At 40.6% G+C, this 13,026-nt stretch overlaps 1 protein-coding gene across 2 annotated transcripts in view; it reads left to right on the plus strand.

The window, feature by feature from the left end:
• Nucleotides 1-4,861: 4,861 nt before the first annotated feature.
• Nucleotides 4,862-13,026, plus strand: part of MAP2K6 (mitogen-activated protein kinase kinase 6) — a 104,646-nt gene continuing 96,481 nt past the window's right edge. For both annotated transcript variants that reach the window (XM_054709034.1, XM_008156260.3), the window contains exon 1: nucleotides 4,862-5,120. In XM_054709034.1, the coding sequence (XP_054565009.1) occupies nucleotides 5,105-5,120 (16 nt within the window). In that variant the 5' untranslated portion in view covers nucleotides 4,862-5,104. The remainder of the gene's footprint in view (nucleotides 5,121-13,026) is intronic.

Below are 13,026 nucleotides of genomic sequence, written 5' to 3' on the forward strand. Positions count from 1 at the left end.
TCTTGTCCAAGTAAAGCAACAACATGGGCTGATGATAATAAACTGGGATAAATTGGGACAACCCATTTCACAGTATCACTGTAAGGATACAATGATGCTGTGTATGTGGAAAGAGCTTGCAAACTTTAAAATATTACAGAGATGTTATTAACATTGCCTACAAGATTTTCAGCTTCTCAGGCCAGGGATTATTATCTGTCCATTTTCTTAAACCTATACCACACCTGTCACAACTATAGGTCTTATGAAAAGCCTCTTACTTTTTATAATGGGTCATAATAAACTGGGGTGCTTCCCTCTTCGTTTTTCTTTTGGTCCTTGGGACAAAAAGATTTGTGATACGTGTGTTTTATAGCAGGCATTGCCTGTATTGGATATTTTGATTTTTTTCTCAATCATTCTCTAGTTCACAGACCTAGTATTTAAACATACGAGGACCTGAATATCCTGAGAGATATGTAGGGAAAGTAAAACAGATGGAAAGTTAAATATACTCAAGGAAAACTGAGAATTAATTTTTTCTTATATTTTGAGGTCCACGATTCTTACAATAAATGCTTAATTTAATGAATCTTTGAAGAAATATTTATAACAGGCTTGCTATTTACCGCCTGCTGTGCTATATAGGGTCTCCATCTTGTTCAACGGTATTCTGAAGGATTTTACAGTATATTTGTGGACTGAAGACTTTTGTAATAGAAACAGTTCAAGTACAGGGCATTTGGAAAAAATCTAAATCCCTTTGGAAATGCATTAATCAGTAACTGGGATTTATAGGAACATGTAGACAAGATCCATTTGTAAATCAGGGTTTGGACACTTATCCTGTAAAGGACAAGACAGTAAATATTTTAGGCTTTGTGGGCTAGACAGTCTCTGACACATTATTCAATTCTGTCGTAGTTCAAAAGCAGCCATAGACAATGAATAAGTGAATGGACGCAGCTGTGTTCCGATAAAACTTTATTTACAAAAAGAGCAGGCACGATGAATTTGGAGCATGAGCCATTATTTGACAACTCCCATTATAAAGAAATTCTCCCAGCTCTTTTTGTAATTGAATAAATGTTCAATATGCACCTTTCATGTCTCTAGGGCATGAATCAGTCACCCTTGACCTTTGTAATACATCACCTTTGACAAGGGAAATGGCAGCCACGACAAGATTCTTCATTCCTTTAAGGCTGAAAATGAAGGTACAGTACAAACGTGGGGGTTCTGGAGATGTTCTCTCTGGAAGAAGTGACAAAGTGAGATATCTGGGAATCTGGGTGCCAGGGTGCCATTCTTCTTGATCACCCTGTATAATGCAAGTCAGCAATTAATTCTATGTGGGATGAGGAATGTTACAAAGGAGTTCCAAATTGTAACTTGAACCTCACGTTTAGAACACAACCATTTATTTGGCTTTCTGTAGAGCTCTGACTTCTTCAGACTTTCAAAAGCCAAATAGGGCAGGATCAGAGAAGAAAATGAGTGAGTGTTATATGAGAAAAAGGAATATGTGTACATATATACACATGTGTAGCTCTACCTGCTAGATATCAGCATCCTCACCCCCACCCCCTTGGTTATGACAACCAAAAATGTCTGTAGACATTGCCGAATGAACCCTGGGCGGGGAGGAGGGGGCTGATGTAGGAGGGGGAAATGTTATCACTGGTTGTGACACCCTAAACCCACCACTTTGCCCACCCCACATATACCTCTAGAATAATTCTTTCCTAGCCAGTCTGACTGAACCTAAGGGCCTCTTTCCAAAAATCTAATCCCTGTAACCTGACAGCACAAGGCCTTCCACAGGTGTTCTAGTTTCTCTTGCAGTTGGAATCTAGTTTACTCCCATCATTGGAATCTAGTTTTTCTAGATTAGCCATGGTCATAGGTCCTGTCCTTACCTACTCCATTCATTATTTCAGCATGCATCTGAGCGCCTGCTATATTCTAGATACTGGGCACTGGGCACACACGTCTACCTCTGGTCTTCGGTAGTCCCGTCCAGTCTTCTGGGGGAGACAAATGCATACATGAACACCTGTCAGCCTTATGATGAGTGTTACGAGAGAGGTATGTGCAGGGTGCTACGCAATTGGGGAATATATTTCGTTCACACTGAAGGTGGTCACAGAAAGTGGCCGAAAGGAAAGTGCCAGCTAAGCCAGCCGTAGCTTCAAGGACCAATCAGAATGCACTAGGTAGAGAAAGGACAAGGCTTGCAGGTAGAGGGAGTAGTGTATCGAAAAGCAGGGAGGAAGAAAACCTGGCTTCTGGCTATAGCATCAACATAGGGTGAGGAATGAAGCTGGATCGTAAGCAGGGGCCAGGTCTTGAGGAGCCAATGAAACCAGGCCAAGGGGTCTGCAAGTTGATCTTGAAGGTTCACTAGAAGCCGAGGGAGAGAGAGTGCATCGGCCTTGCAATTTAGAAAGACCTGAAGTGCAGAAAATGACAAATGTGGGGGCTTCGAAGAAGGCGCTCAGGCCCCCCTCAAGATAAACATCTGGTGTACTGTCCAGTAAAAGAACAATCGCGCCAGATTTCACCCTTGCGAATCTCAACGTGGGAGGGATTCTTGTCCCAGGAACGTTGCCCAAACTGGCAAGCAGAGGACAGGCTCACAGCCCCTTCTTCCACCCAGGAATGTGGACAGAGGGAACCTTTCATCACCAAGGCAAGAAGAAAACCCCTTTCCTCTGGAATCTAGGACTTCACCGAGAGGCTGATTTCCCGATGGAAAAATCAAAATACTGTATTTTTCCCAGAAAGAAAAAAAAATGGATAAAGCTTCCTATTTTTAAAGATATGGTTGGGCTAATTTATGGGTCAAAGGAGTTTTGCATGCCTGTGTCTTCGTGCACTGGCTGTTGAACAGCTCATCGTTTCTATGGGAATATGAATTTCAGGTTGACTTTCAGAACACGAGCCATTCGCCAGCCGTGAACTGTGCATGCCGCTGCAGGGAATGTGCGAGCAGAAATGACAGTAGTAAAATGCACCGGACAAGTTGTGATTAGAACTCTTCCATCAAGAAGGGAATCTGGGGCAAGTGAAGAGCAGTACCGCTGACTGACGCCACATAACATGCACATGGAAGCGAGCTCTAGGCTGTGCAGGCCCTGCTGGGGCTAAGCGGGTCTGCGTGCTCTCCTAGGGCCTGCCACCTAGCAGGTGCTCCGTCAATGTTCGGAAAAGTGAGGTGGGTACACTGCAGTGGCTCTCCATACCCACATACCCGCTGGTTCGATGAGGCGCAGGAAAGCAAGGACGAGACAGGCAGCATGGACTTGCCCAGGACAGTGAAGTAAGCTAGCAAGTCCCTTTCTCTTAGGAGCAGAAGCCCCTAGGCACACGAGGTGACTTCGATCACTTCATAATCATCAGTAGAGTAAGTTAATGTGAATCCCATGGCCTGTTGTGATTTGTTTTCAGAGCTGTTTGTAGCTGAAACATGGGTAGCCTTCTTCCTTCTGGCTCAACCATTACTCAGAGGGCCCCAGCTTCCTAGAATTCTTCACGAAATTTCAATCGTAAGGGCCCCATTTTGCGTTTTCACTACTGACCTGATCTATCTCTTGCCTCTCCCAGTGGCAGCAGGCAACTTTTCCTCCTTAAAGCGGCGCTGGGATGAAGCTATGGCCTCTTTTCAAAAACCTTCTCCCCACCTCTCAGACACCTGCAGAATCAAGTCCAAACCTCTAGCCTGCCTTTGTGGCCCCGCAGAGCCCTCACCTGTAAATTCCACCCACCCCCACCACCTTTGTAGACTAGTCAGTATGATATCCTCAGTGTTGTCTAAATAGAAGGTCTTCATTCCTCCACTGCGCTTGGCTCATACCCCAGAGGCCTGAAATTCTCAATTCTTCCCCCTCTGCCTTCAAAGCACATTTCTGAGTCTGGTCCTGCTTGGTGCAGTAGAAGTCTGAGCTGATTTCAGCCCCCTCACTCCACTCCTTGCCTGGAATTATTCGATGCCCCCCAGTTCTCCATGAGCAATAGTGACAAGTGGAGGAATGACCCAAGGCCCTAGAAAGGCGCCTGGCACATTTTAGGAGCTCAACAAATGTCTGTTAATTTCGCTGAAGAAATTCAACAGATCAAATATTTGACACTGTGAATTTAAGATTATCACCCACCTTCTCCCTTTGACCAGGACTCCTCCTCCCTTCCTCCCCAGGTGAGAAAAAGCATCTAAATATTTTAACTTTGATCAAGTTAGCTTTGATATATAAAAAGCAGAACTTCCTCTTTAACCACAGAAATATGAACTCCCACTCCACCCACCGCCTGCTATTGAATTCAGGTTACTTGAAAATCACCGACCTGGATCATTTCTTACTAACTAAAACGTTGCATCTTCCCTGCAGTTGCAAAGGTAACCTTACCTCTAGCCAGCCAAGTCACCAACAGACTCTCCATGCGAGAAAAATGTTTTTTAAAAATGGAGGTGTGAGTATAAAACTCCCACAGGCAGGACCAGAACAACAGGTGCTGCCTGCAAACGCAGGACACCCAAACGGACCGTCTGAGGGAGCCAAAAGCTTTTAGGCAACATAATGTTCTTCAACTGTTGTTTCAGGGGCTTTTCGATAACAAAAGTCCCCCCTCCCCTTGGCCTTAACGTTTTTCGCTCACCACTTACTGCCGAGTGAGTGTCTGACTTATCTGAGCCCAGTCTTGGTCGCGGGCAGTCATCTCGCTCAGCGACCCGAGCAACCACGTTTCCTTAAATCAGAGCCCGGTGGACTCTGCCCGTGAACTACATTACCCAGCGGACCCCGCGCCCTTCGCAGGAAGGACGTCTGCGCACAAGATACTCAGTTCCAAGTTTGGAGCTTTTAGCTGCCAGCCCTGGCCCATCATGTAGCTGCAGCACAGCCTTCCCTAACGTTGCAACTGGGGGAAAAATCACTTTCCAGTCTGTTTTGCAAGGTGTGCATTTCCATCTTGATTCTCTGAAAGTCCATCTGCTGCATCGGTCAAGAGAAACTCCACTTGCATGAAGATTGCACGCCTGCAGCTTGCATCTTTGTTGCAAAACTAGCTACAGAAGAGAAGCAAGGCAAAGTCTTTTGTGCTCCCCTCCCCCATCAAAGGAAAGGGGAAAATGTCTCAGTCGAAAGGTAAGAGCCTATTTGCATCAATTGCAAAAATGCAAAGGGCTGTGCATGCATTTATGAATGCACGGATGCAATTTTCGCCTAGCGATTGCATGTTTAAGTTTGAGGTTTTCCACAGCTCAGTTGCATTTCCTGTTTAGTATGTGTCTTTTTTTTTTTGCAGACACAGAGAGTTCCTGTAAGGCAGGGCTTGCAGTTCAGCTGTGCATTGACGTTATTTGCATTCTTCTGCTAGGATTACTGAGCTCTTTTTGCCTTTTGCACAGTCAGGAGAGATAGAGCAGGTTGGTAGCGTCTAAATGTGCAATGCTTTATGTAATTATAAAATTCTTTGGTATGCACGCATATTATAAGTAATTTTCTGTGCAACAGAAATACAAACTTTTTAAAAGTCTGTGGGTGAAGATGAAAGGTAAAACTTGAGTTAAAACTAGTAGGAAATTAATGTAATCTTATATTCCTTTGGGAATGAGCCGTCGCTGTGCCAGTATTTAGCTAAATTTCCATTGATACGCTTTGAACATTAAGCAACTTCTGATTTTTAAAGGAAGTAAAGGTGAAGTGTGCATAATAGCATATTACAAATAAAAAGCAGACAAGGAGTCGTTCTCTTCGGAGATTTTGCACTTTACACTAATTGCTTATTGACTCACAATATTTAGAAGCAGTAATGAGGACATTGATGTTTTATGTCTTCCCATTTGGGAGTTACTTTGCATCTCGGTAGGGGAAATATTGGGAGAAAACTGTACTTTGAAACATTACACCAGCGTGGAGGGACTGTCCTGTTTCATTAACAACCATAATGAAATCTTTTAAGTGTAATTGCATATATTTAGTCAGTTATAATAGGTCAGAAGTTCCGGGTTATGGTGTTTTGTTTTGTTTTATTTAATGTTTTATTTTTTTTCTGTTTCTTTTCTTTTTTTTTTTTTTACACAGTTATATTTTGGAGGCTTAGTGTCATGCTGGGGAGGGGATTAAAAAATAAAGTTCCTGACATGGCATCAGGGAGCTGAGGGGGTGCTGTCAGGTGCTCTAGGACCCTAAGTCACTTGTTTCAGAACAAATCCTTAACCATAGAGAGAACATATGCCAAAGAGAATGTATGACTGAAGATGTGAGTTAAATACCAGGCGAGTTAGGCTACCTGGGGTCACTATGTAAGTAAGTATGCAGTGTAAGTACTAGGGTAAGAGCTGGTGAAATTAACGTGTTTCATAAGCTTTCTGCCACTTTTTTGGTAGTAGTTGCGCCACTTTTTAATTCTGCTGGATGGGAATCGTACATGTTAGCCCAAGAAGAAAGTGATATGTGTTCTCAAAAGTTCGAGGTAGGGCTCTGTTTTTCTTTGAGATTAGGAGAGCATGAAAATCGAAAAACCTGGGAGCTAAAGTACCTAGGAATTGGCCTTTGAGGTGCAGAGGTTCCTTAATAACAGGGGAAACCTACAATCTCCTAATTGATCTGAGAGGTAACAGTTTAGAAGTGATGTTCCATGCTTTGATGTATTAAAGAGATGGCATCTAGTTTGTATTTGGTATAGATTCACTCATTCATTCAATTCAGTTTTATAGTTTAGCATATGTATAAATATATTATGACATATGTGTATATACTAGTATATGTGTTATAATATAATATAATATAATATAATATAATATAATATAATATAATATATATCCCCACACACTGCACAGGATTTGAGTGCATACAAAAGTATTTAAAATGTAGTCGTTTGCATCAGGAAACTTACCATGCGGTTGGTGAAAGAAAGCATGTATTGTTGAAAGATAGCAAGTCATTATACTACAAGATAATCGCATAGCTAGTGAAGAGAAATGGCCAAAGTTGGAGTTTAAAGATTCCTCTGGGAGATAGTCAGGAAGATTTCAGGAGGAAAGTGGTGTTAGTCACAATCTTATCTTTGGACCTCAGGGTCTAAACGAAATCAGGTTTCTGTTTGCATTTTTTGGGGCCCACTCCTAAGGCAGAGCAAGTTTTTGAGTTGGGAAGCTAAAAGAGATACTAGCATGGTATGCTTCCATTATGGGTACGCCCATAATAAATCAGGTAGCTTTCTTAATTGGGTTCCATTTGGAAGGTGCATCTGGTGTGAAATTGGGGTCCCTGTCCAAAAGGAAAGTCATTGATAAAAATAAGTAGGTGATCATTTCAGAAATGACGAAGGAGCCCTGGCCTGGATTTTAAATGTGGAATTGGCCTCATTCAGCTATGGTATTCTCAAATGGCCAAGACATTTTTTTTTTTTTTCAATACCAAACTTCTTTGTAATACTAGAACCAAATGAAATGGGAGGAAAAGTGAAAGGTGGATACAACCTCTTAGCACATGAAGAATTTAACAACATGTTGAATTCAAGGGCCTTTCCGAACCTTCTAGATCACTATAATTCGGTTTTACAGACCTCTAATTTAAGGCACAGCACAGGCAAAAGAATTACAGGCTCCCTGGGAGCTGGAAGGACCGGGTTGCTTCTTTCCAGCCTTCCCAACAGTGAGATTCCGAGAAAGAATTTCTTAAAAAGAAATGTTGTTTTCCACTGTTGTAACTTTAGGTGGTATGCTTTTCAGCTTGTTTATATTAGCTGTCTGGGGTTGAGCTGACATTTTTCAAATATTAAAAGTGGTAGCATGCCTTTTGAGGAAATCTGAAGTGTAAGTTAACAGGAAGGGTACCCAGAAAGTGCAGGAATTCCTGCACTTTACAGGAAGACAGGCTACAGGAAAAATGTGTCATCTACATTACCCGGGAGAGCAGAACTATTGTTATCAGCCATAATGATCGGAGGGAGGGAGGGAAGCAGCAGGAGAGGGAGGTCAGGCATTTCCTAGGTCACCTGAAAATATACAAAAAGTTTGCCCCCGTTAAAATGCACTCTTCCTCACCTCTTCCTCCATTCACCTTTTAAAAATACTAGCTTATCTTCATTTAGTATAGTAAATATTAGAGAGTCCCCTTTTAAAATCATTTTAAAATAAAAAAATCACCTTTAAAGAATATAGTGCTAGGTCAGTCATGACATGACTGCAAGGCATAATCCAGAAGCATGTGGGAGAGTGATAGGCAAGGACTTAACCTCTCCATGGGTTCGTTGCTTTTGTAATTCATTCCACCCTGGGCAATGAGATGTGCTAATTTCTCATTCCGTGCAAATTCCTTTGTTAGGTTGTACCAGCCGGACTTGTCATGCTTAGCCTGTAATCTGAGCCAGTATGTTTTATACGCGCGTCTATCTCAGGACACAGAATCAGAATAGGTACCTTGGGTTTCCGGAGCTGGTTTTGTACTGGTGTGGCCTTCAGCACCAGACAGCAAGCTGCAAGTCAGGGGCAGGGGCTTGCAGGGGGTCTCTGGTGGTAAATGTAATGCTGGAGGAAATGGCTAAGATTCTCACCGCTTTGTTTTTTTCAGATTAGCATTATTGTAACCACTTTTCAGTGTTCTAAAATCTGAAAGATCTATAAGGATTATTTTTAAAACTTAAAAAAATACATAAATCATACTTGTTCATTATAGAAATATTCAAAAATATGGAAAAGGAAAGTAAGAACCACCAGTTACCGTTTTGGTATATGTCCTTCTGGATTTTTTTTTTCTATATGTATATGAATGAATCCAAAATATGTATAAAATTAATTTATATTTAGTTACCTTTTGTTTTACTTTCCAATATACTCCGAAATATTTCCAAGTTAATCTGTTTCACCATTCTTAATATCTAATTCTATTGTATTTATTGAAATAGAACTTTGGTGTTTATTAACTTATTAAAAATTGAGGTATAATTAACATACAAAATTATATTAGATTGAAGGTGTACAACATGATTCGATATCTATTTATATAAAAGCCTAAGCAACTGTTCGACTGTTTGACCGTTCGACTGGTAGCTATGACGTGCAATGACCACCAGGGGGCAGACGCTCAACGCACAGGCATGGAAACATGGAACAGACTGATGAATCTCAGAGGGGAGGAGGTGGAGGGAGGGCGGGAAGAGATTAACCAAAAATCTTACATGCATACTAGAGGCCCGGTGCATGAATCCTTGCACCAGGCCTCTACTTTGTATATATTATGAAATGATCACAAGTGTAGTTAATATCCATTGCCATATATTAGTTGGAGATTCTGTGTGTAATGAGAACTTTTAAGATTTACTTTCTTTGCAACTTTCAGATATGCAATACAGTATTATTAACTGTAGTCACCATGCTGTGCATTACATTCCCATGACTTATTTATGTTATAACTGGAAGTTTGTATCTTTTGACCACTTACACCCATTTTGCCCACCCCCACCAATGTGTTCTGTGTATCTATGAGCTCAGTTTTTGCTTTTGGTTTTTTTGGATTTCACATATAAGTGAGATCATATGGTATTTGTCTTTGTCTAATTTATTTCACTTAGCACAATACTGTCAAGTTCTATACATGTTGTTGCAAGTGGCAATATTTTATTCTCTTTTATGGCTGTATATATGTGGAATCATATATGAATATATGTGTGTGTGTGTGTGTGTGTGTGTGTGTGTGTGTGTGTGAGTGTATTCTGATTTTTTATGTATAACAGTCAGAGTTTTTTATCCATTCATCTGTTGAAGGACACTTTAGTTGTTTCCATATCTTGGTTATTGTAAGTAATGCTGCAAAGAACACGGGAGAGCTATTAACTTCCAATATTATGAGTATTACCATGATGACCATCCCAGTTCATATGTTTTTGTGCATTCTATGGCTTTAGACTAAATTGCCATGATTATCCAGTTCTTCTCCACTCTCCATTTTTGTCTCCACCTTTTAAATAGCTTTTTAAGTTATTGTAAAATGATATATACTCGCTGAAAATAAATTCAAACCAAAGGGAAATTCATTATAAGGAAATAAGAATCCTCATTCACACAACCCAGAGCTAATTAATACCTGTTAACATTTTGGTGACTATCTCCTTGCATTTGCACATACATAGATATACACTTACGCATGCTATTTTGCACACTACATATGACATTTTGCAACTTGCTTTATACTCTACCATATATCTTGGACATCTTTTCATATTTATACACATATAGTTACCACATTCTTTTTAACAGTTGCTTATTTCAATTTGTAAAAATGTAGCCATTTAATCAACCCTCAATTAGACTTTCACAAAGTTTCAGGTTTTTTTTTTAACAGCTGTAAACAAATTTGCAAGGAATACCTTGAATATACATCTTTGCACATTTGCCCTATTATGTCTTTAGAATGACTTCCTAGAAGTGGAAGTGCTAGGTCAAAGGGCATGCCAAATTGCCCTCCAGAGAGCTAATAATACATTCTTATTTCCACCAATAATGCTTGGAAGTGTCCATTCTGTTCTTTTAAACATCATGGTTAATATTGCCAAATAAATTGTTCTCCAGAAAGGTTATGCCTACTTTTCTTCATCCTAGGTAGAATAATTTTAAGAAATCTCTGCTACCCTAGCCGGGTGGCTCAATTGATTGGAGCATCATCCCATACACCAAAAGGTTGTGGGTTTGATCCCAGGTCAGGGCACATATGGAAGGCTACCAATGGATGTTCTCTCTTACACTGAGGTCTCTCTCTCTCTCTCTCTCTCTCTCTCTCTCTCTCTCTCTCCTGCTTTTTTCTTTTCTTTCCTTCTCTCTAAAATCCATAAGCATACCTTCAGGTGAGGATTAAAAATAGTAATAATAAAAAAATAAAAACGTATCCTCAGGTGAGGACTCTACCAAATCAATAAGAGTTATTAATACTTTACTCTCATTTGCATTTCTTAGTAATAAAGAAGTTGAATTTCCCCCTTTTTTGACATTTGTGTTTCATATATTTGACTTTTTTTTTTTCTCAGAGAATGTATCTTTAACATTTTAAATTGGGGATCGAATCATTTTAAAAGTTAAGTCAGAACATTCCAAAATTGCAAAGCTTAAGTAATCATGGGTTGAAAGATGGGTTCTCTGCATTTAAACAATTTGATTTCCTGGTGAGTTCTGATTTTCATTTTAACCAAAATGTCTTATGTAAACATCACATACTTTATAAACTCATTTTGTTGTACTGTCTGTAGCTATCGAGACCCGTATGCAAATACTAAGAAAAATGTAATGATCTGATTAACATTCCAGTCTGGGAAATGACTTACTTCTGGACATTCTACATTTTTCAGTTATCTCCACAGGCAAAAGCAGTTTTTCCTTAGTTTTATAAATAATTCTTACCTAGCACATGGTCGTGGTATGTGCATTGTTGCAGAATAATTTCTTTTTTTTTTTTTTTTTTAGCATCATGTGGAATGTCTAATCATAAAGTGTGGTTTACTTTAGTTTATTCGATTTGTTAGAAGAATTAGGGCTAGGATCAACTTTGATGATCTCACAAGTTAAAGAAGTCAGTCTCACTTACCATATGCTTAGGCTGGCCTTCCTTAGTGAATGTGCCTCGTTATGCATTCTGATGTAAGAATCTTGAGCTATGAAAGAAATTTTCTCGTCCAGCCGTATCTTTTAAGAAATGAGCAAACTGACGCCATGGAAATAAATGCTTTGCCCGAGGTAGAACTTACGTCTCTTGATCCTCTGTCTCAAAATTCTTTTCACCAAACCACACGCAAACACTAGTCATCCACATTTGCAAAACATTTTTTTTCCTTCATAATCTTTAGTATATTTCACATTTTTGGTTTTGTTTGCTTTTGTGGGGAGCAGCTTAGCAAGGGGGCTGATGGTCAAATCAGTGGGGGTTCTTTTTCTGTGCCCAAGAAATGGTGATATATGAATCATGGCGGTGGGGTTTCTTACCAGTTCTCTGCCAAAGGATATTTTGCAAATGCTTTCATTGTAATTCCCATTGCCTACACAATATAGCCGAAGGTTTAAACCACTGTAATTGTTGTTTGCCTTTTCCCGACAATCTCTGAAAGCCCCTGCTGGGTAGCTAACATTTATTCTGGTACATCTTTGCCTCTTCACCTCTTTGAGTACTGTGTTTATATACACTGAGTGGCCAGATTATTATGACCACCTGACGTTTGTAGGCAAATTAGCTGTACACGGCATCGTATGGGATATGGAAGCCGAAGGCCTGTTTGAACACCTTTGCTGTCTGCAATTACCAACATAAAACATCTCCAATTTGCACAGGAACACAAGGATTGGACAGCTGAGCACTGGAAAAAAGTCATGTGGTCCGATGAATCATGTTTCCAGTTGCATCATGCAGATGGCAGAGTGAGAATTTCGCGGAAACAGCATGAAAGCATGCACCCCACATGCATGAGTACAACCCTTCAAGCTGGTGGGGGCAGTGTTATGGTTTGGGGCATGTTTTCCTGGCATGATTTGGGCCCTTTAATTCATGTGGAACAAGGTCTGAATAGCACAACATACCTAAGTATGGTTGCTGATCAAGTTCATCCTATCATGTTGATGGCGTATCCCAATGGAGATGGCTTCTTCCAACAAGACAATGCGCCATGCCACGGTGCTCGTATTGTGCAGGAGTGGTTTCGAGAACATGAGGGAGACTTTACCCTGCTTAGGTGGCCCCCACAATCACCAGATCTCAATCCAATTGAGCATTTGTGGGACGAAGTTAAAAGAGCCATCAGGCAGCTGGTTTCACAAACATCAAATCTCACAGAACTGGCCAGTGCTATTCATCAGGCATGGTGTCAGATTCCTCGCATCACCTTTCAATATCTCGTGGAGTCAATGCCAAGAAGAATCACCGCAGTATTGAAGGCAAAAGGTGGCCCAACGAAGTACTGATGGGGTGGTCATAATAATCTGACCACTCAGTGTATAATAGGTGCACGCCTGGCCAGCATGGCTCAGTGGTTGAGCATCGACCTATGAACCAGAAGGTCATGGATCGA

This window comes from Eptesicus fuscus, chromosome 20 (assembly GCF_027574615.1).
Source record: "Eptesicus fuscus isolate TK198812 chromosome 20, DD_ASM_mEF_20220401, whole genome shotgun sequence".
Taxonomy (NCBI): Eukaryota; Metazoa; Chordata; class Mammalia; order Chiroptera; family Vespertilionidae; genus Eptesicus; species Eptesicus fuscus.